The 22,886-nt window shown below is 56.3% G+C and overlaps 2 protein-coding genes and 2 long non-coding RNA genes across 12 annotated transcripts; 2 read left to right on the forward strand and 2 right to left on the reverse strand.

Moving 5' to 3' along the window:
- Positions 1–1,040: 1,040 nt before the first annotated feature.
- On the forward strand, positions 1,041–12,780 carry SLC25A23 (solute carrier family 25 member 23). Of its 5 annotated transcripts, none has more exons than XM_082691494.1 (10): positions 1,041–1,347; positions 2,500–2,626; positions 3,219–3,306; positions 3,610–3,721; positions 4,762–4,920; positions 5,008–5,160; positions 5,330–5,437; positions 6,289–6,555; positions 9,778–9,928; positions 10,827–12,780. In XM_082691494.1, exons 1-10 carry the CDS (start codon positions 1,192–1,194, stop codon positions 11,009–11,011), a joined length of 1,506 nt encoding a protein of 501 aa, XP_082547620.1. In that variant the 5' UTR covers positions 1,041–1,191; the 3' UTR covers positions 11,012–12,780. The 5 variants fall into 5 exon arrangements, with proteins under 5 accessions (XP_082547620.1, XP_082547622.1, XP_082547621.1 ...); XM_082691496.1 differs by having other exon boundaries at positions 1,043–1,347; positions 6,388–6,555; XM_082691495.1 differs by having other exon boundaries at positions 1,229–1,347; positions 2,402–2,626.
- Positions 12,656–16,563, reverse strand: LOC309844600. Its single transcript, XR_014300784.1, has 2 exons — positions 16,389–16,563; positions 12,656–15,715 (listed from the first exon to the last, which is right to left on the reverse strand). It is a non-coding gene; the product is annotated as an uncharacterized lncRNA (long non-coding RNA).
- Positions 15,714–21,626, forward strand: SLC25A41 (solute carrier family 25 member 41). Of its 4 annotated transcripts, none has more exons than XM_082691548.1 (7): positions 15,714–16,316; positions 16,511–16,666; positions 17,134–17,286; positions 17,464–17,571; positions 20,012–20,179; positions 20,262–20,409; positions 21,173–21,626. In XM_082691548.1, the coding sequence occupies exons 1-7, from the start codon at positions 16,116–16,118 to the stop codon at positions 21,343–21,345; spliced, it is 1,107 nt and encodes a 368-aa protein (XP_082547674.1). In that variant the 5' UTR covers positions 15,714–16,115; the 3' UTR covers positions 21,346–21,626. The 4 variants fall into 4 exon arrangements, with proteins under 4 accessions (XP_082547674.1, XP_082547675.1, XP_082547673.1 ...); XM_082691549.1 differs by having other exon boundaries at positions 21,293–21,626; XM_082691547.1 differs by lacking the exon at positions 21,173–21,626 and having other exon boundaries at positions 20,262–21,162.
- Positions 18,616–22,857, reverse strand: LOC309844599. Of its 2 annotated transcripts, none has more exons than XR_014300782.1 (2): positions 22,587–22,857; positions 18,616–20,350 (listed from the first exon to the last, which is right to left on the reverse strand). It is a non-coding gene; the product is annotated as an uncharacterized lncRNA (long non-coding RNA). The 2 variants fall into 2 exon arrangements; XR_014300783.1 differs by lacking the exon at positions 22,587–22,857 and adding an exon at positions 22,167–22,580.
- Positions 22,858–22,886: the final 29 nt, after the last annotated feature.

The following is a 22,886-nucleotide window of genomic DNA, read 5'->3' on the forward strand; positions in this document are numbered from 1 at the left end:
ACCTTCTGTTTCCTCTTCTGTGAAATGGGAAAGCCAGTCCCACCCACCTTATAAGGTTTTGGCGAGGATGATTAGAGGCGTGAGTAAAAGGCCTGGACTGTGCAACGCCGTGAATCAATGTTAGTTATTATTATTTTTTGCCAAGTGGTCTGGCCGCCCCTCCTCCTAATGGTGACTCGAGAAACTGCGCCCGAAAGCAGTGGGAGGGACTTTCGGCAGGTGCAGCGAGCGCGGCAGGCTGGTGCCCCGCCTCCAGCGCTCGGCTTCCCGGTCCCCATCCGCACTCGCGCCTGGGACACTGAGATGCCTGGGGCACTGAGAATCCCAGGTTGGTCTAGAGAGAGCAGTCGGCACGGCGACCGAATCCGGCCGCGGCCTCTTTAAGACTGCCCAGCCCGCCTGAAGCTGCGGGAGCCCAGGCAGCAGGGGATCGGCGCGGAAGCCCCGCCCACGTGGGGCGGGCGGGCGCAGCTCGGACAGCTCTGGCCAATAGAAAACCGACTTTGCAGCCGCGCCGCATGTTGATCTTGCGTTTCCCCGTCTGAGTGCGACCGAAAAGGAAAGCTCGCGGGCGGGATGTTTCAAGGCGCAAGCGGCGCTTCTTGATTTTCTGTTTCTGTGGCCGAGTTGGGAATGTGAAAAGAGCGCGCGGGCGGATGGAGGGCTGGGCGGTGTAGGGTTGGTTCTTGAGTATGTCTGGGGAAAAAGAGAACCTTAGTGCCTAAAGAGGAATAGTAGGAGAAGGAGGTCAAATGGAAACGGATTACGAAACCAAATCTGATATCTCTCGACTGCGCCCCCTTGGACTAAGGGTAAACTGAGGCACGCAAGGCGGAACTCTGAGAGCAGAATGGAGACCACTGATCTCTCTAGCCCCTCTCCCCAGAATGAACCCTGGTGCATCCCGTGCACCACCAGAGCATCACCCGGCATTCCGCCCCACACCCGCAGCTCCGCCTCCGGCCCCCTCCCCCCGAGCGGATCGGGGGAGGAGACGCAAGTTCTGGCTCGGGCGGCAACGACTAGCAGTCGCCGCCTCCTGCAAGTGCTAGAGCCGGGCGGGCGGCGCGGAGGCTGCGGTGGCAGTGGCCGCGGAGCCGGCCCTGCGGGGCCCCGGGGGGGAGGGGGAGCCGCAAAGCCCCCGCCGAGGCCGCCACCGCCGGGCCTCCCCTCCCCCCCCGGGCCGGCGCCATGCGGGGGGGCGCGAGCGATGCGGAGCGGCGGCAGCGCTGGGGTCGCCTCTTCGAGGAGCTGGATAGTAACAAGGATGGCCGCGTGGACGTGCGCGAGTTGCGCCAGGGACTGGCCCGGCTGGGCGGGGGCGACCCGGACCGCGACACCCAACAGGTACCCCCGCCGGGACCCCAGCCTGGCGCGCGGCGCTCCGGCCCCGCCGGCGCCGGTAACCCGAGCCCCTGAATGGAGCGCTGCAGCGGCCAGCGACTGCCTGTGGCTGCGCTCCAGTGCGGGTGCCCAGGCTGGGCATCTCTCTCCTTCCCCCTGCCCTGCGTGTCTGGGCCTAACGGGCTCGCCCAAGACAGAGCCACGGAGGCCCCAGGCCTGCGGTTCAGCTGCCAACACCCGGTCCCCACCCCCTTCGCCGGTGCCTCGAGGGTGGGGGATGTCTTGCCCGCGAAAGGAGCGGGTCCGGTCTCCTGCCCCTGCCCGGGACACACCCTCCTCTGAACTCTTTGCCCATCCAAGACATACCCTGCTCCTCGCCTCAGGAGACACCCCCTTTCCCATCCTCCCTCCGCTCCTCTGGGCACCCACTGCCCTCCGAGCCAGCTGCCCCAGCCTCTCTGTGTTTACACTTCCCTGGCGGCCCTTTCCCCGGCCTGGCTTAATGCCCCAGGCAACCCCAGCCCAGAGCCCAATCCCGACCGAGGCCACCCTCAGCAGAGGATGTAGCAAAGGGGGAGCCCTCCCCTAGGCCTGTGCGGGTCTCCTTCACACCTCTAGCCCCAGATGCCACTGGAGTGTCTCTGCAGCACGCTGAGACCTCCAGGACAACCTCCTACTTTCCAGGTGGAAAACCAGAGTCCTGGTGGGGGCTTAGCTTGGAACTCTCATTGCCCCCATGTTGCCCAGAGCTGTCCGTAACAGAAGCTCCTGAAACTGCCATATGGACGGGGGTTTTTTGTGTTTTTTGTTTTTTGTTTTTTTTTTTTTTTAAGAGGCAGCTGGGAGGCCAGGCTTTCAGAGACAAGAGCCCAAGGCTACCTACCACCTCCCAGTTCTGTAACCTTGAAAAAGTTACTCGCCCTTGGAGAGCCTCAGTTTGCTTGCCAGGAAAACTGGAGGACTGTTTTGACCTCGCAGACCTACTGTGGCCTTGGGCATTTTGCTGAGAAGTGAGCTGGCAGGTGGAGGGGTGACTTCCCCTGCTCCTGTCCTTTAGGTGCTGGTGGCTCTGAGTTCCTGGACCCTGAGCTTGTCATGGTCCCTGCAGATGGGGAGCGGCCTCCTGGAGCTCCTTGTCCCTTCCCCCCCTGCCAGGGCATCTCCCCCGAGGGTGACGCCGACCCAGGTGGTGGGCTGGACCTGGAGGAGTTTTCCCGCTACCTACAGGAGCGGGAACAGCGTCTGCTGCTTCTCTTCCACAGTCTGGACCGGAATCAGGATGGTAAGGCCCAGGGAGAGGCTGCGGGGGCCCTGGAGACACCAATGGGGTTAGAACTGGCAGCGCTAGGAGGAGGGGGGAGGGCTACTTCTCCCGGATGACTCACAGGCTATTTTGGGAGCTCTCCTCACCCCCCAGCTAGGTGGTTGAGCCCGTGGGCCCATCCCACCTACTTTTCCCTTCTGGGATTCGACCCCTATTATTACCCTGAAGTTTCTAAGGGACAGAGATGCCCCATATTGTTTCTGGATTCCCTATGAGGCATAGACACTCCTCCATAGCCTCTTCTGGGTCCCTAATATTGCCTCTCAATTCTCTGAGGCATCAAGATCCCCATAATTATCCCTGGATTCATTTTTTCATTCATTCACGGGACAGAGGAGCTCAGCCCCCCAACATTGCCCAGTCCCACCTCTCTGATGCCACTGGGTCAGTGACACACCCCCACACCCACCACCAACCCAGCTGCAAATCTCATCCTGGGTTCCTGGATCCCTTGGTCTTCCTAGCCCATCCCCGTTCTGAGCTGTACTGCACTTGGGCTCCGGGGTAACCCCCCCCACACACACACACCCTTTTCTGGCCCTCTCTCCAGGTCATATTGATGTGTCTGAGATCCAGCAGAGTTTCCGGGCCCTAGGCATTTCCATCTCGCTGGAGCAAGCCGAGAAAATTCTGCACAGGTGAATAGGTGGGGGTCCCAAATCCCAGGTAACTCGGGTCCCCGGGACCCCTTGGCCACCTTGAGTCTCTAGGCCCCAGACCCAATCCCAGGGCATGTGGAGCTGAGAGGTGGGCTTGGGAGTCAGGCAAATCCTGAGCCGGATGCTTCACATCTTGGAGCGAGCCTCAGTTTTCCCCTTTGTAAAATGGTGCGCTCTCAGCACACAGGACGTGAGTCTCCCCCAGACCAACTGAACCTCATTTCAGCACCCGCCGCCCAGCCCCAGCACTGATTCTGTCCCCACCTTGCCCTGCACCCCCAGCATGGACCGTGACGGCACGATGACCATCGACTGGCAGGAATGGCGCGACCACTTCCTGTTGCATTCGCTGGAGAATGTGGAGGATGTGGTCTATTTCTGGAAGCATTCTACGGTGAGGTGGGGGCTGCTTTCCTAGCGTGGTGGCTGGGCCCTGCTCTGGTTTCCCCTGGGCATGGAGGGGGCTGGGCCAGGAGTCTTGAGAAGGAAGAGCCACTGGGAACAGCCAAGGGAGGAGCCTCTAGTCCTCTGTTCCTCTGAGTGGGGCTCGGGGCACTGAGGACCCACTAGGGGAGGTCTGTGATCTGGCTGGAGCCCTTCAGACCCGACTTCGGGGTGCCAGGGGCAGACTTGGGAGCACAGGGAAGGAGGAGCTCACCAGATGGGGCACCCAGCCTCCAGCCTCCGCCCACAGCTCCCCTTCTGCAGGCTTCTTTTTGCCTTGGTAAATGGTCTGCTGCTGAAGGGACTCATTAGAAATCCACCTTCTTTGGAAGATCCAAAGAGATCCGCTGGGAGTTGGGGGAGAAGGTGCTCTAAATCCCCCGCTTCTGGGTGGGAATTTCTGAATGATGCTTCCAGTGGGATCTGATGGCATCCGGAAGGGAATCCATCTATGGGATCTTCCGAGATCCTCCTGGGAGATCCAGACATTCCCACCCTGGGGATCCGAGAGGGACTTGGTGGGGAGGTCTATAGGTAGATCCTAGGGGAGGGATGATCCCTGGGGGCAGCTTCCCTGTGGGATCTGCGGAGGTCCTGGGAGGGATCCACTGGCCTTTTTATGTGGCAGGTCCCTGCTAGGATCTTGGGTGACCCTGGAGGGATCTTCTAGAATCCTTCTGCAGGAGATCCTTGGGTACGATCCTTCAGAGTACTGATCGGCTCTGGAAGGGATCTTTATATGGTAGATGCTTGAGTGGGCTTCTTTGGGATTTGGCAGAGGGATACTGGGATCCTACATGAGAGTCAGGTTGGATGTTTTGCTGGGACCTGGTGGGGTCCCAAGAGGGATCTCCTGGGCTCTCCAAGTGAGACTGATGGGTGGACACTCTGGGTGTCCTGGGATTCACGAGGGAGACACTCTCGGGTAGGGCTGGAGCCCATCTCCCTGCCCCTCTGACGGTCTGACACCCCAGTCCCTGCCGTCCTCAGGTCTTGGACATCGGTGAGTGCCTGACTGTCCCTGATGAGTTTTCAGAGCAGGAGAAGCTGACTGGCATGTGGTGGAAGCAGCTGGTGGCGGGTGCGGTGGCAGGGGCTGTGTCGCGGACGGGCACGGCCCCTCTGGATCGCCTCAAGGTCTTCATGCAGGTGAGGGGCCCTAGAAAGATCCGTTCCCTCTCCCAGGCCTTGGCCCCGGAAGGGGACCCCCAAAGCAGTCTTATCTTCCCCATGCAGGTCCACGCCTCCAAGACCAACAAGTTAAACATCCTGGGGGGCCTCAAAAGCATGATCCGAGAGGGGGGCATGCGTTCCCTGTGGCGTGGCAATGGGATTAACGTGCTCAAGATTGCACCTGAGTCAGCGATCAAGTTTATGGCCTATGAGCAGGTGGGGGCAGGTTTGGGAGATGTGAGCTGGCCGTGAGGGCTGGTAGGATTGGCTTGGGGGTGCATGGGGGGTTATCTGCAGGACTCCAGGAGTGGGTATCTGCTCCCCTGGGAGGTGTCCCCCGCAGGGGACCTGAGGTCCTGCCCACCTCTGTGTCACCCACTTTCAGATCAAGCGGGCCATTCGGGGGCAGCAGGAGACACTGCACGTGCAGGAGCGCTTTGTGGCTGGCTCCCTGGCTGGCGCCACGGCCCAAACAATCATTTACCCCATGGAGGTGAGAAGGGGGGGACTCTGGCTGGGGCCACACTGCAGGGTGGGGGGCTTGCAATAACCGCGTCCCTCCATGCTGTGATGGGCATTGGGATTGTAACTTTGCCTCTCCCTGACTTGGACTGTGGCTCCTTAGAGAAATGCCGTCTCATGTGTAGTCTCTGTGGGCATTGCAATTTGAAATGTGACTTCTGGGGATGGCGGTACTGATCCTAACGATTTAGGCAGCAACTGTGGGGGCCATGCCTCTTCTAAGGATATGGATTTCCAGGCTATTTGTTCCCAGGGGAATCATTTCAGGTTTCAGGTTGTGCAGTGTGTCAGGATTCCGATGGAAAACTCAAATCACATAGATGAAGTCTGAGGTAAGCAGTTCAGGACCGGTATGGTGGCTTCCAAGTGTTAGAGACCAAGGTTCCTGCCCTCTATCTTGTTCTAGCACTTCAGAATACAGCACTCACCTCATGGACCAAAATGGCTGTGTGTGCTCCAGTCATCACAACCCTCTTCCAGTCAATAAGGAAGAATAGAAGAAGGAAGGAACACCTCCCTGCCTTTAAAGATACTTTCTGAGACTCACACATACCTGTTCTCCTGCTGTTTCATTGGCCAAGACTTGGTCACCTGGTCATATATCTAGGGAAAATGAGAAACATAGTCTTTATTTTGAGAGATTGTGTCCTTGCTGAAAACTACAGTTTCTATCATTAAGGGTGGGTGGGGGGGACAAGTTATTGAGAGACAGCAGTGGCCACCATATGCAACTCTGAGAGATGTAACCATTTCTAGGTATAGAGATTTGGGGATGGCAGAAGATTCTAGGGAAAGTGGTGTGTTAAATTCATTTGCCATCAGGGTAGAGCCTCCTGGAAGCAGCTGTTCCGAGGCGTCTTCACTCCTGGGCGTGGTGTTTCTGGAAGCACTTTGCCCAGGGATAACCGGGGTCCTCCCCAGGTGCTGAAGACACGGCTGACCTTGCGCCGGACGGGCCAGTACAAGGGGCTGCTGGACTGTGCGAGGCAGATCCTGGAGCGGGAGGGGCCCCGCGCCCTGTACCGCGGCTACCTGCCCAACGTGCTCGGCATCATCCCCTACGCCGGCATCGACCTGGCCGTCTATGAGGTCTGTGGGCGGCCCACGCCTCCTTCCTTTTCTCTCCCCTCTGGGATTTGCCCACAGGACGCCACTTTCCCCTAGGACTGACTCAGTGAATGGCCATAGCTGGGGTGGAGAAGCGCCACGGGCCTTGGGATTCTGGGGAACACCTTTGGCCGTCTGACTCCCTGACTTTTCACCTTTATTGTTGCGTGAATTCTTCCCACTTCCGTGGGCAGTTCAGCCTTACTGGGCCTCAGGCCCGGGCAAGGTCAGGGCCTACCATAGCTCACACAATCGTGGGAGAAAGCGAACTGAGCTTCAGAAATGCCGGTCTCCCCAGAGCACGTACTGGACCCAGCCGATGTCTTCTCCACGGACTGCCCATTTCATAGAAACCACACTCCGTGGCCACCATCTCTGATCAAAAGAGGCAGGAGTCGGGGCTGGGACCGGGGTGGTGGGGGGAGGGTGTGATGTCTCTTCCATGGGTCTTGACTTTTCTCTTCTCCTGGTGAGATCACCAGGTTCTTCCAAGTAGCACGGCCCCACACATCCCAAGGCATCCACCAAAGTCTCTGTGTCCAGGAGAAAGCTAGCTTCGCAGGCCAGGGACCAGTGCAGTCGCCAAGGGCCCCGTCCTCCGAGGGCCTGGCTCTTGGTTTGATGCCCTGCTGTTGCGATCTTGAAATCCCTAACCGTTTTTGGACGAGGGACCCTGCACATTTTTATTTCACGCTGGGCCTCGCCTCCAACGCTGCACGCCTGCCATCCGTCCCTGACCTGCCCATCTCCCAGCACCCGGGCAGCCCCACGAGACAAGGCCACCACTCGTTCACTCACTGGCTCACTCAGCAATGATTTACTGAGCATCCCAAGGCACTGGGAAGCGTTACATAAAAACGCAGTCCTTGCTTTCCTGGGGCACCCACTCCAATGAGCAAGGAATTCAGTCCTCGGGCCAACAAGTAGTTTCAGATCCTGCTAAGTTCTCAGAAGAAGAGGATAAAACAGGATGTGTAATTGAAAGTAACAGTGGGCAGGAGGGCGTCGAGGCAGGCCTCCGAGAGGCAGTGAACGAGGGCGTGTGAACCAGGCAGAGGGGGCCAGGAGCGGAGGAATCGGAGTCAGCAGGAAGTTGGTGATGTGGCTGGTTTTTCCTGGGCGCAAGACACAGCCACTGGGAGGCTGTGCACAGAAATTAGACAGAACTTTGTTTGATCCATTCTTCATCCAAAAAGGGAGCTGGGAGTTTTAAGTGGTTTGAGACACCCTGTGCCCTCTTGGAGTTTCAAAACCTATGTTAGTCCCTTAAAAGCTCTGAGAAGTGTGCAGAAAAGTGATTTCACTGGATTTTTTGTTTTTGTTTTTGGGGGGTTTGTCCCGCTTTTGATTTTTGGCCCAGCGATGACCATACCTATGGGTTCATTAGAACTTCTTTTCAACAACTCTTAAACACTCGCTCAACACCTCTTTGGCAAATCCTGCTCCAAAGAAGGCTATTAAAATCGCAAAGGCAGTAATGGCAAACGCTTGCTTCCCAGGCACCCACTCTTTGCCCAGCCCGGACTTCACTGATCTATCCCAGCCCTGAGTCCCTCTCCACACACTTCGGGACAGCGATTATCAAGGAGTTAGAAGTGACATAGGACGTGAAACCTCAGAGCCATCCCAGCCCCAGAGCAAGAAAGAAGATCCTCCCCCAAGAGGCTTCATAAGGGGCTGGCTGCTTGAAAAGCCAAATACACCACTCTGGGCTTGGTGTTAGGACTCCATCGGATCTTTTGCGGGGATGCCCTCCCGAACCCTTAAGGGCATGTTATCAAGCAAGTTAATGTGTGGGCAGGTGGAGATCAATCCTGCTCCCGGTGGGGGGCGCTCACGCGCTCTGGAGGCAGCCGAGAACACGCCCCACCAGGGACGCAAGGGAGCCGGGGCATTGATACGCCAAGACAGTTGTCCCATTCTTGCTGCTGGGGACAGCGGGGTGCTCGTTTCCCAGCACTTCCTGCCTATTCCTGGGTGCTCAGAGCATCATCCAGCAGGAGTCCTCGGGCAGAACTGGGGCCGCTGGCAGTTGGGAGTCCGCCGATGTGAGTGGAATGGGATGCAGATGGCGTGTCCACGCTGAAGAGCATGTTAGCTTCCTGTGGCTGCTGTAATGAATGGCCACAACCTTCGGGGTTTTTTTTTTTTTTTTTTTTTAAGATTTTTATTTATTGGGCGCCTGGGTGGCTCAGTGGGTTAAGCCGCTGCCTTCGGCTCAGGTCATCATCTCAGGGTCCTGGGATCGAGTCCTGCATCGGGCTCTCCACTCAGCAGGGAGCCTGCTTCCTCCTCTCTCTCTCTCTCTCTCTCTCTCTCTGCCTGCCTCTCTGCCTACTTGTGATCTCTCTCTGTCAAATAAATAAATAAATAATCTTAATTAAAAAAAAGATTATTTATTTATTTATTTGACAGAGATCACAAGTAGGCAGAGAGGCAGGCAGAGAGAGAGGAGGAAGCAGGCTCTCTGCCGAGGAGAGAGCCCAATGCGGGGCTCGATCCCAGGACCCTGAGATCATGACCTGAGCCGAAGGCAGAGGCTTTAACCCACTGAGCCACCCAGGCATCCGAACCTTAGGGGTTCAAAAGAGCACGCGCTCACTATCGCATAGTGTTGAAAGCCAGAGGTCCGAGATGGGGCTCACCGGGCTACAATGAAGGTGTTGACAGGGTTGCCTTTCTTCTGGAGGCTGCAGGGCAGAGGCTGCTGCCTCGTCTGTCCCCTTCTCTAGCAGCTGCCCATTTTCCTTGACTGGTGGACCCGTCCTCCATCTTCAGAGCCAACTCCGCAGTGTCTTCCAACCTGTCCCCCACCTCTGCTTCTACTGTCCCCTCTCCTCTCTTATAAGGAGGCTTATGACGACATTGGACCTACCTGGATAGTCTAGGATTGTGCCCCATCTCCAGGTCCTTAACTCCATCGCATCGGCAAAGTCCTTTTTGCTATGTGAGGTACCATATTCCAGCTTCCAGGGACAAGGGCATGGACAGTGGCGGGTGGGGGGGCGTCATCACACATACCATAGAAGGTCGAGGTGGGGCCTGAGTGGCAGGACACAGGTACCGTGTCGTGGGGCACTCAGCACGTCCCGGCCATCAGGGGAGGCAGAAGCCAGGGAACAGGACCTCCAAAGCCAGGGTCTTGCGTGGTGTTACCCAATTCCGATCCAACCCACACTCTACTGCCTTCTTCACCCCCACCAGACGCTGAAGAACCGGTGGCTCCAGCAGTATAGCCACGACTCGGCCGACCCAGGCATCCTCGTGCTCCTGGCCTGTGGCACCATCTCCAGCACCTGTGGCCAGATAGCCAGCTACCCCCTGGCCCTGGTCCGGACCCGCATGCAGGCCCAAGGTGAGGCCTGGGCGGGAGGCTGGGGCAGGGAAGAGCATCACCTCTCGGGCCCCACCTGCCCATCCCCAGCTCCTCCTCCTGGCTAGGGAGGGTCCCTGGCTGGGATCCTCCTGGATTTGGATGGCCTTCACTAAAGTCCCTACCTATCTCTGGGCCTCAGTGTACCCATCTGTGACCCTGGAACAGGAGCCCTTTGCCTTCTCTGAGCGAGGAGAACAGATGAGTGAGCACTGGGAGAGAGCCCTTAGCAAGCTTAGCGGGGAGGGCTGCTAACTGGAGCTCCGTTTGCAAGGCTGGGCTACCCTGATGGAAGGGGAGGGAGGATCCGGGTAAGAAGGGGCGGGACCAGGCTGGCTATGGGTTTATTGTTTTCCTCTGTAGGTTTCTTTTAGGGTTCTCCCCCTCACACACATACACACTCCTGAATCTGTTTCTGGAATTTCCCTGGGAATTTTAGCATTTGTGTTCCGTTCCCCGGGGCTGTATTAGCGCATAAACCTGGGTCCTCGCTCTCCAAGAGCTCACAGGCTGCAGAGGAAGCGAGGTGCTGAAGAATCATTCCACGATTCAGTATGGATTTGGGGTTGAATGAAGGAGAAGAGGAAGAGCCAGACTTAGACTGGGGTCCAGGCAGAGGAAATGTCTGTCCCCTGTCCCACCACACACATACACGCACCTTCTCTGTTTCTAATTGTCCCCAAACTTGGGCCCTCAGAAGCGGGGTGAAAAGGTGAGCAGCCATTTCCAGAGCCTGGAGAACTCCTGACTCTGAGTAGGTCCTGCTATTGAGCTAATCCTCCTCTCTCGTGCTGTAACGGCCGCAGGCCCAGCCCTGGGGAGTAGGAGGGGGAAGTGAGAGGGGCTGCTTGGCCTCACCTGGCCTCCCCACCCCCCCCAGCCTCCATCGAGGGTGCCCCCCAGCTCTCCATGCTGGGTCTGCTCCGTCACATCCTGTCCCAGGAGGGCGTGTGGGGCCTCTACCGGGGCATTGCCCCCAACTTCATGAAGGTTATCCCGGCTGTGAGCATCTCCTATGTGGTCTACGAGAACATGAAGCAGGCCCTGGGGGTCACGTCCAGGTGAGGGATCCAGAGCCTGACCCACGCTAGATCCCTCGCCTCAATCATGACACCCCCACACCCCAGGCACTGGAGACTGATGGCCCAGCCAGTGGATCCCAGGGCTCCCCACACTAAATCACAGGATCCCCCACTTTATCCACTGAGTTCCGCACCCCTGGATCGCAGCTACTGACCCCCCCACACACACACGGGGTCCTGGACCTTCATGACTTAACCACGGGATCCCCCACAACCCAACTAATGGACCCTGACAGCCCAACTACAGAAGCGCACATCACTGCACCCAAACAGCCAGCCCCGAGCCCCCTCAGGCCCCAGATCCAGCACTGGGTCCTAGATCCCCAGACCCACTGGCGGATCCCAGATCCCCATGCTTCCAGCCCTGGACCTCCAAGCTCGGCCACTGGATTCTGGATATCAAGAAGCCTCAGCCTCCGGATCCTGACACTGCGATGCCTAGATCCCCGGGGCCCCCGCCACTGGATCCCAGATCCCCTCACCCCAACTACTGGATTCCTCAATTCCTTTACCTTGACACTGAGTCCCGGATCCCTCTGCTTGACTACTGGATTCCCTACATTTCAACCACTACACCCTCAACCCACAACCACTGGATCTCGGATTCCCAAGCCCTGACCGGCTGGATCCTGGCTCCTAAATCCACAATGTGAGCCCAACGGCTGAGCGAGTGGGTCCTGGTGACTGCGGCTGTTGGACCCCCAAACCCCTTCACCACAGGCACTGGATGCTGAAACCTCACTGATAGGAGGTAGACCCCCCCCCACCCTTCCAAGCACTGGATCCCAGCCCCTTAACCTCTGGATTCTGACCGGAATCCTCCCTGGCACTGGATCCTGAATGCTCAGACTCCAAATCTGGATAGATCCCAATAAGCCAATGACAGCTTCCTGGATCCCCCGTGCCCCTGTCCCAGACACACCCCCAGAGCCCAGGGTCCCATGCCACAAAGCCCAGAGTCTAAGGGGCCTGTTGGAAGCCTAGGTCCTGGCCTCCTGCTTCCAGAAGACCCATGGGACTTGTCCAAAGACCTGACATGACTAGAAGCCAGCAGCCGGGGAAGGAGATGCCCCCTCCCACGCCCTAGGCAGAGGCTGCACATGCCTGCCACCCAGGCAGCGCGGCTGTACCTCTGGTCCCTGTGGCAAAACTTCCCCCCACCCCCGACAATGCATGGCGGTGTCTTCCATTCCCTTCTCACCTTTAGGCTGACAATGACCTCCCATCGCTCTCTCTTGGGGGCAATCTGAGGCCGGGGACACATTATGGGGACTCCCCCAAACACACCCCAGCACTGCCAGCCTCTACCCGGGCTTCAGGGTTGGGAGCCGGGAGCAAGTCTACACAGACTAGCCTTCCAGGGAGCCAAGCATCCAGTTATGCAAAACAAACAAGCCAAATCCCCCAAACTCACTCCAGGTCTATTTTTCTACCAGAGAGGAGCAGACATTCCTCCCCTTCAGATAACTCAAGCCCCCCGCCCTGCCCCCCCCCCAGGAACCTGTACATTCTGCACTTTATAGTTGGATTCAGAGCGTAGCGTAATTGGGGGACCCCTCCCATGCCTCCTCCCGAGTCCTTGGGGAACCCGAGGAAAGGACTACAAAAGAGCAACTGAGTTGTTTGGGGGGGGGCTGGAGGACCCCCCCTTATGGCTTCCACCCCCCCCCCCACCTACACCGTGTCCCACTCCCTGCCTGCTTGTGTTATTTCAAAGGAAAAGAACAAAAGGAATACACTTTCTAAGCTCTTGCCTTGTGGTTTTTCCTGAAAGGGGGTGGGTCAACATGGGACCACCTCAAACTACCCCCCCGAGGAAGGGACATGGGCCAGGCTCAGTCGCACACAGCTCCGGGAGAACAGGGAGTGACTTCCTCGGTTTCCGTAGCTGTGGACGGGACACAGGTGGGGAAAACCCCACATTCATGCGCCCTTTTTATGTTTCCCAGGGCCGCTGTAACAAATTACCACAAACTGGGGGCTTAAAATGACACAGTTTTTAGATTGGTACTTTTTTATTGTGGTAAACCAGACAGCACGCAAAATACACCATCTTAAACATCTCTAAGCAGCACGAAGCACAAGCACATTGTCTTGGAACCACCCCTGCCCTCTGTCTCCAGAACTTTCCATCTCCCCAAACAGAGACTCTGTCCCCACGAAGCATGGACTCCCCACCCCCTGTCCTAGCCCCGGCTCCCACCCTCTCCTCTCTGCCTGTGTGGACAGGACTCCTCTGGGCCCTCCTGGGAGTGGGGTCCTGCGGGACGGGTCCTTCTGGGTCTGGCTCCTCTCGCTGGACCCAGTGTCCCCGGGGTCCCTCCACATCGTGGCAGGTATCAGGATGTCCTCCCTTTTCAAGGCTGAATAATATTCCAGGGTGTGGATGGACCATATTTTGTTTATTCATTTACCCATTGAGGGACACTTGGCTTGCTTCCACCTTTGGCTATGGTGAATTAAAAACAACAGGAATTTATTGTCTGCCGGTTCCGAAGGCTAGAAGTCTGAAATCAAAGTGTCAATGGGGCTATGGTCCCTCTGAAGATTCTGGGGGAGGATCTTTCCTGCCTCCTGCAGCTTCTGGTAGTCACGGGCACTTGGCAGTCCTCAGCCTGTAGACCCAATTGGTCCAATTTCTGCCTGTCTTCAAATGACCAAACTTTCTCCTTTTACCATCCTGTTTGTGTTTTAAGCTGTTACATTTGGGGTAATTTGTTACACAGCAACAGCTAACTGATATGCACACAGAGATATGATTTTCCACCCACTCAAAGATGGACTCAAGCCTTGCTAACTATTTTGTATTTTTACTTCCTTTAAATTATGTCCTGAGGATCGTTTTCCCGGAAGCGGGATTGCTGGGTCAGAGGGTATGACGATTTCAGCGTCCCGCCACCCGAGAAATCGTCTGTGATACACACAGCTACCAACGAGGAATTAGCATTCCTATTTTTACTGCGGTCATACCAGCATGGAGTGTTACCGCTTTGATTTTATTTAATGAGGCCAGTCAACAACTATTTTCCGGTCCACCTTCTTACAGCCCGTTCCACCGTTGGGGCCTTGGGAACTGACGTGTGCTGTAATACCACACAGACCACTTTTCTCTTTTGGAGTCTCCCCACCCACAAAATAGGGGACATTATCACTGACATCTTCAAAGGGAGAAGAACATATTTATTGAGCAAGTACTCAATACGTTGACTCTGTGCTGAGCCCTTTGCCATGTTGTCTCCTTCCCCTTTCTCATCTATTTACCGGACCCCTGCTTTGTGCCAGACCCGGCTTTGTGCAACACACAACAATCACTGCCCTCAAAGACCCCACATTCCAGTGCGGAGAGACAAACAATGAGTAACACACACGAGTGAATGTGTAGCTGGGTAGGAAGCAAAGGTGCTATGAATAAAGATTGCATGAAGATTTAAAGACAGCGAGGGAGGGACCCATGGTGATGTCCAGGAAAACAGCATTCTAAGCAGAGGGAACAGCCAGTGCGAAAGCTCTGGGGCAGCACTGAGCCTGGCGTGTTGGAGGAACAGGGAGGGGGCCTGTGTGGCTGGAGCAGATTGGGCAAGGAGGAGGAAGGGGGGAGGGAAGGGCAGGAAGGGGACCGGGGAGGTCAGGCAGGATCTTGGGGGCAAAAGGGAGGACTTGTGCTTCTACCCCAGGGAGATGGGAGCCCTGGAGGGCTGTGGGGCAGAGGAGGGGAGGGCTCATGGGTGCCCTCTGGTGTTATTGTGGGGAGTAGACCAGAGGCAAGAGTGGGCGGGCCCAGAGTGAGGCAGCTGCACTGGTCCAGGTAATCCATCATGGGGCTGGACCAGGGTGGAGGCCATGGACATGGTGAGCAGCAGCCAGATTCCGGGTATATATTAAAAGTTAAGCCAGGGGGCGCCTGGGTGGCTCAGTGGGTTAAGCCGCTGCCTTCGGCTCAGGTCATGATCTCAGGGTCTTGGGATCGAGTCCCGCATCGGGCTCTCTGCTCAGCAGGGAGCCTGTTCCCTCTCTCTCTCTGCCTGCCTCTCCATCTACTTGTGATTTCTCTCTGTCAAATAAATAAATAAAATCTTTAAAAAAAAAAAAACAAGTTAAGCCAGGATTTGATAACAGAATGTGGGCATAAGAGAAAGAGAAGAATCATGGATGACATCAAGATTTTTTTAACAAAGCCACATAAAGGACAGACACGCTCTCCGTGAAGACTCACTGCAACCTCTTGACATGATGTGGTACAGGTTATCATCACTTCCAGTTAACACATGGGGAAACTGAAGCTCAGAGAGGTAGAGCGATTACCCCAGGGTCACACAGCAGGAGTTGCCCTAGATGGGATTCAAATCCAGGTTGCCTCCAAAGCTATGCTTGTCTCACCTTGGGAACCAACTGTGTCTCTCCCTCTCAGAGCTCCAGAACCTTCCCACTCTCCCTCAATTCTGTCTCCCATTGCCACGACAACACACAGTGCATTTGTTTCCTACGGCTGCTGTAACAAATGACCACAAACATGGTGGCTTCAAACAACACAGATGTACCATTCCAGAGGTCAGAAGCCTGACCCGGATCTCACTGGGCTAAAATCAAGCTCCTTCTGGAGGCTCCAGGGGAGAACCTGCTTCCTGGCCTTTTCCAGCCTCGAGGGTCTGCCTGCCTGCATTCCACGGCTCGTGGTTCCCTCCTCCATCTGCAAAGCCAGCAACGGTCGGTCGAGTCTTTCTCACGTTGAATCCTTTTGACGACAGTCCTGCTTCCCTCTTCACCGTTTAAGGACTCGTGAGGTTAGACTGGGCCCATGCAATGAGTCCAGAATAATCTCCCCATCTCCCATCAGCTGGTTGGTGACCTTAAATCCTCGGGCAAATTTACTTTCCCCTTTGCCATGTAACATGGCCAGTCCATGGTTTTAGAGGGATCTGGATATGGACATTTTGTTCTGCCCACCACATCCAGTGAGGTCACAAGGGCCTCTGTGACGTCATTGTGCCCCGGTACCCAAATTTATAAGCTGGCCCTCCCACTTGGTTGCTGGATGGGCAAATCTGTCACCAGGGATTTGAACTGGGTGTCCTGACCCTCTGGCTCCCATGGGAGATCAGCCTGAGGAAGCTCAGAAGCCTTGCTTGAGTGTCCAGACCCTGTTTAAGAGGGTCAAGGCCTTGCTCACCAAAGCCCCATCTCCGACCCTGCCCCCACCCCCCTCCCGGAATCCAGGCTGTACACATGTGTACGGGTATGTGTTTGGGCACGTGCGTGAAAATGACCTAGAGCATCTCCCATCACAGCAGGTGAGTCTGAGAACGGCAGGTCGGCCGGCACCTCCAGCCCCCTCTGCATGACCCACTCCCCTCCAAGCAGACCTGGCTTTCCACCTTGAAGCACTGGGGGCCAGGATGGGCCTTCACCAGGAGGGGCTTCTGGAAGTTCAAGGAAGGAGCTCCAGCCTGGCTGAGTACGGGTGGGAGCTGGGTCTGCCTTGCAGGTGCTGGACACAGGAGAGCAGCTGATGGTTCCTGTGGATGTCCTCGAAGTGGATAACGAGAGCGCCCTGTGGAAGTTTCTGCTCTCAGGGGCCATGGCTGGGGCGGTATCCCGCACGGGCACAGCCCCTCTGGACCGAGCCAAGGTGTATATGCAGGTGCGCGGGGAACCGGCACTGGAGCCTTTGGGGTGGGGCTGGACAGAGGCAGAACTGATGGGGTTCAGGATGTGGGGGGTGGGGCTGGGATGTGGGTTGGAGTCAGGAGGAGGCTGAATGGAGACCAGGGTGGGGGCTGGAGCTGAGGACTCTGGAGCCAATGGGGTTGAAGTTGGAGGAGCCGAGAGAACAGCAGGAGGCACAGGGTAGGGCTGGGGATAAGGGAACTGGGGATAGGGTCTTCGGATGGCTTTGAAGGCAAGCTAGAACAGGTAAGGAGAGGAAGACGAGGTCGGAGATGGGCACGCGGGTCTGCGTGGGTTACAGCACTGTGAGGCCCGCGGGGAGGGAGCAGGAGGAGGAATGGGGTTGGGTGGCTAGGGACAGGCCAGGGTTGAGCTCCAGGCTGAGACGGAGGCGACCCGGGTGGGAGGCTCCTCACAGGGCCAGTGGCCTCCCATCCCCAGGTCTACTCCTCCAAGACTAACTTCATGAACCTGCTGGGGGGGCTCCGAAGCATGATCCAGGAAGGGGGCTTCCGCTCCCTGTGGCGGGGCAATGGCATCAACGTCCTCAAGATTGCCCCTGAGTACGCCATCAAGTTCTCCGTCTTCGAACAGGTGGGCGGGGGGCGGCCCACTTGGCCCAGCCCTTCTCCTTCAACCCAAACCTCTCCTACGCCTCCTTGCAAGCCCAGATCCTCACCCAAGACACGCTTTCACGCTCTGGCCCCAGACCCAGGGTGGGTTTCAGGTAGGAAGGTTAGCGGTTCTCTCTGGTCCTCTCTCCCGCTCCAGTGTAAGAATTACTTCTGCGGAGTGCACGGGTCCCCACCCTTTCAGGAACGTCTCCTCGCTGGCTCCCTCGCTGTGGCGACCTCTCAGACGCTCATCAACCCCATGGAGGTAAGAGAACACCTCCCCATGGAAGATGAAACTAGGTGAAAATTAGCCAGCAGCTGCTTCCGCTTCCTCCTCCTCGTCTTCCCCCTCCCTCCTTCACGTGAGGTGTGTGTCCCACATGTATTCCAGATGGCTCGCAGGTTATTTCAACACCTATGCATTGGTTGGGTCCTGCTCTTTTCCTCGCCGAGCCAAGATGCAACCGGGATAATTTACTAAACTCCTGTGCATACTGGAGAGTTTTTTTTGGCTTTTCTCTTCTTACTCTGCTGTGTCTGTCCAAGCACTAGTGTCCCCCCCCCCCTTTTCTTGCGGGAGGTAACAATTAGATTTTTTTGTACAGCAGTTTTAGATTTACAGCAAAACCGAGCAGGAAGTTTTTGTGCAGCAGTTTTAGATTTACAGAAGAGCGGAGCAGGAAGTGCGGGAGTTCTTACACACCTCTCCCCACATATACAGTTTCTGCTATTAACGTCTTGCGTGGGGGAGGGGCGTTTGTTGCAACTGATGAGCCAATATGGATACATTATTATTAAAGCCCATAGTTGCCATTCTTGGATTTGTACAGATGCATATGGACACGTACGCACCATTAGGGTGTCATACAGAGTAGTTTCACTGCCCTAAAAATCCTGAGTTCTGCCTACTCACCCTTTTTTTTTTTTTAAGATTTTATTTATTTATTTGACACAGAGAGAGAGATCACAAGTAGGCAGAGAGGCAGGCAGAGAGAGAGAGGGAAGCAGGCTCCCTGCCAAGCAGAGAGCCCAATGCGGGGCTCGATCCCAGGGCCCTGGGATCATGACCTGAGTCAAAGACAGAGGCTTTAACCCACTGAGCCACCCAGGTGCCCCCCTACTCACCTCTTTTTGCTTCTCCTGAGTCCCTGACAACCCCAGATCGTTTAGTTGTTTATACAGTTTTACTTTTTTTTTTTAAGTGATCTCTACATCCAACGCAGGGCTGGAACTTATGACCCTGCAAGCAAGAGTCACAAGCTCTTCTGACTGAGCCAGCTGGGCATCCCTATAGTTTTATCATCTTTAATTTTTCAGGCTTGATCTTACGCTTTCTCATCCCCCATCCCTGCTCTTTATCGGTTTTCTGGGTTACTCCCCCTGTGGTTTCCCATATAAACTTTAGAAGTAACTTTAGAAGTAACTTGTCTAGTTCAGAAAACAAAGTCACCTATTGGTTGGTTTGTTTGTTTGTTTGTTTGTTTTTACTGGGATGGTATTCAATTTATAAAAAAGCTTAGAGATGCCTGCCATCTATATGAGGCTGGGTCTGGTGTCCAAGATCATTTCCATGGGTTCAAGTCTCCTTTTATGGACTTTAATGGTCTTTTTAAAGTTGTTGTTGTTGTTTTCCATATAATTCTTGCCCTCGACCAGTTAAATTTCGTCTTTGGTGTATTTGTTCTATTGCTGTGTAACAAACTGCCAGACTCAGTAGCTTAAAATGATACAGATTTATTATCTCCTTTGTCTGTGGGTCATGCCTGGGCACTGGCTAGTCAGGTCCTCTGCTCAGGGTTTCATCAGGCCAAAATCAAGGTGTTGGCTGGGCTACAGTGAACCTGAGGCCTGGGTCCTCTGCCAAGTTCCTTGGTTGCTGGCAGGATTCGGTTTCTTATGGTTGTAGGACTGAGGTTCTCAGCTCCTAGAGGTCATGTACTGTCCCTGCCAGGTGGTCCTCTCCACAACAGTCTGCTCATTTAAGACCAACTGAAGGGTGTCCTGGATGCTCCCCATCACTCTGATTTCTTCTGTCTCTGGCAACAGACTCATTTAAAAGGATCACCTGATTTGGTCAGGCCCACCTAGGACAATTGGTCTTGCTTCACTTAAAATCAAGCGCTTCAGGACCTCCAATACATCTGCACAATCCCTTCACCTTCGTCATGTAACTTGACAAGGAGAGTGACACCCCACCATAGTCACAGGCCTAGCACACACTCAAGGTCAGGGGGCGGGCATTATATGAAGCATACATATCAGGTGGAAAACTCGGGGACCACCTCAGAATTCTGCCTATCGAACTTGGCGTTTGGTCTTACAGGCAACTGTAGAGCTGCTACTATTTTGATGTTGGGGGTATGTCATACAGATTATGTCCGGCTCCTCCTGGAAAACGGGCAAACCAGGACACCTAGGGTCTGCACCCCCCATGGCATTACATCTGTGTCCGCCAGGTATAGGCTGTGACTCCGCTCAGTCCACGCCACTTCCCTTATCCTCTTGCCTCTGTCAGCACTGGGGCTTCTGAACCCTGGGTGGAGGGACACACAAGCCAAGGGATCACATGGCTCTGGGTTCGAACCTCCGCTCTCTGGACTCCTCAGCTTCTGCTTCCTCAGCTGGAGGACAGAAACGCCGGCTGCCACTGAGGGCCGATGAGAGCTTTCCATCGGGTGAACGCCCTCCCTCTTCACCCTCCCCAGGTGCTGAAGACGCGGTTGACCTTGCGCCGGACGGGCCAGTACAACGGGCTGCTGGACTGTGCGAGGCAGATCCTGAAGCAGGAGGGCACCCGTGCCCTGTACCGCGGCTACCTGCCCAACATGCTCGGCATCATCCCCTACGCCTGCACGGACCTGGCCGTCTATGAGGTGCGGGTCCCACAGAGGGGTGCCGGGGCTGGTGTGGACATAGGCCCGCCGTGAGTGTCCTGCTGACCCCCTTCTCTTGCAGATGCTCAGGTGTTTCTGGTTGAAGTCAGGCAGGAACATGGAGGATCCCAGTGGCCTGGTCAGTTTGTCATCGGTGACACTGTCCACGACCTGTGGCCAAATGGCCAGTTACCCGCTGACGCTGGTGCGCACCCGGATGCAGGCCCAAGGTCAGAAAAGCCCCAGTGGCCACCGTGCGTGCCCCCCCCCCAGCCTTGACGCTGAACGTTCTCATCCCCCAAAACTGACTCCCAAACTCTCCACATCTGATCCTGGCCACCTGTGCCGAACTCTAAACTCACCAAGACTCACCCCCAAATACGACCCCAGCCCCCAAATTAACCCTACAAACCAGTGAAATGAACATATCCCGATGGACCCCCATAAACGCCCCCCAAATGCGACTCAGGCCCCCACACCATACTTCGACACATATTCCCCAAATGCTCTCCCCACTTCTCCAACAGACCTACCCTGTATTCCTAAAATTCCTAAATTTGCTAAAACCAAAGTTTAGGCCTCCCAGTGTCATAACCATTTCCCCCACTAAGTTGGGTACCCCCCAAATGGACTCTCAGCCCCTAAACCCAAACAAGTCCTCGGTCCACTACCCGAATCTTGAAGATATCCCCAAACCACCCCTTAGCACACTCCCGAATCTCTGGCAGATCTTCAAAGTTCCCTCCCAAGTAAATGTGAAAGCTTTCTAAGATGTTCCCGAAAACAAATCCTGAAAACTCCTGCCTGGGTTGATCTCACTCTCCCCCAGACTGACCGATTTCCTCTAACAGTCTTCCAAGCTCCTTCCCAACTGGCCCCCAGACTCCGACCCCTGGCTTCAGCCAACCCCCCCAACATTCCACCCTCCCCCCCCACCGCCAGGTGGCCAGATCATCTCTGCGAGAAGCCCTGAGCTTGCCCCTGTTCCCACAGACACTGTGGAGGGCTCGAACCCCACCATGTGCGGAGTCTTTCGGCGGATCCTGGCCCAGCAGGGCTGGCCAGGACTGTACCGAGGCATGACTCCCACTTTACTGAAGGTGTTGCCAGCAGGTGGCATCAGCTACGTGGTGTATGAAGCCATGAAGAAAACCCTGGGTGTATAGGCGATGGCGAGTTGACACACTCTGGGCAGAAATGGACAGAAGGATCCAGGGTCTCCTGGCCCAAATAGCCCTCCAGGCTCAGGCCCAGGGGGACAGTTTGTCCGGAGAAGCAGTCTGGGGGCCTGGCCGGAAGATCCCTGGGGATCCTTCCCAAGGGTGCGGCCAGGGACTAGTCTGGACTCCAGGTTGGCTCGTTGTGGCTTGACCCGGCTTCAGGGTGAAACGGTGGACATGGAGACAATCGGAAATAAAGAGACCGTTTCCGCCGGGTGTGTCTGGGATACCTGCGTCCAGGAGGGGAGCTGGGTATCCGGTATCTCTGGGTCGAGACTAGGAGTCCCTGGTTTCAGGAGCTGAGCTGGGGACTCGGAACACTCTGGGTCCGAGAGGGAGCTGGGCAGTTTGGATACCTGGGTCCCAGGAGTGGAAGCTGGGTACCTGGGAGCCCTGGGTCTTGGAAAGAGGCCTGGGTATCTTGGGCCCCTTGGACCTGAGTAGGAATTGTAAACCCACCTAACGCCTGGGTTCAGAAGAGTAACTGAGACCTAGGATCGGCGCTTGGAGCTCTTATCTCCAGACCTTATGTGGAGAGGGCGTGGGATGTAATGAGGGTCCTAGGAGAGAACCCGCGGCCCTTAGATCCTTGAATTCTGCAGGGGAACTGGTTGCATGAGGCCTGGAAGAGAAGCAGGGGCTCTAGAACCCGGGGTGGAGAAGACAGGCGGTACCCGGGATCTCTGGGTTCCCTCCTGCCCTTGGGCCACCCCCTCCCGGAAGCACCCGATCTCCAAGGCCTCGAGCAGGCCATGTGTCCGGCCTACCCAACCAGGCTCCTGGGGCGCTAACCCAGACGTCAGGCCCGAATTCCCCGCAGCCGGTCGGCACTGCCCACGTCGACTGCCATTCACTCTCGCCACGGCTAATCCCCGCTCGCGTTTGGCGGTCGGCTCCGCCCCAATGCAGCTCCTCTTCCATTGGCTCCCACCAAAACTGGGCACCTTCATTTCCTACCCTGTCATTCGTCCAGAGAGGTGTCCGTCACATTGCACCCGCCCCCACGGCCCAGCCATTGGCTTAGCAATCAAGGCTAGAAAAGGATTCTGGTTAACAGGGAAAGCCATCCAGTCCAAACCTAAGCGCGTCACCCAGAGCTCGTCAGGGGTTGGATTAAATTGACTGCCAATCTTCGCAAGAACCGCCTTCTGCGCGTACTCATTGGCTTGCGTGCACGATTATCTCACCTGGCGCCCGCCCAGCCTGGTCAAAGGGGCCTTTCGCCAGGCCCCTCCTTCCTGTCCACTTGACTCTCCGGAGTCGTCAATCCGGTTCTGAAGTCGCCCCGTAGTTCTGGAACTCCCGCTTCATTGGGCCTCCTGCCTTCTCGGGTCGCCTCGATTTGCCCGCCCAGCACCGGCAGCCCGCAGCCCACTGCCTCCAAGACCTGTCGGTCACGCGGCGCCTCCCGCCCACTGCCTCTCACGGCACTCCGATTGGCCGCTCGCCTCCAGAGCCCGCGATTGGTGTCCCAGGAGCGGCGGCCG

Source organism: Mustela nivalis (assembly GCF_964662115.1).
Source record: "Mustela nivalis genome assembly, chromosome: 1".
NCBI lineage: Eukaryota > Metazoa > Chordata > Mammalia > Carnivora > Mustelidae > Mustela > Mustela nivalis.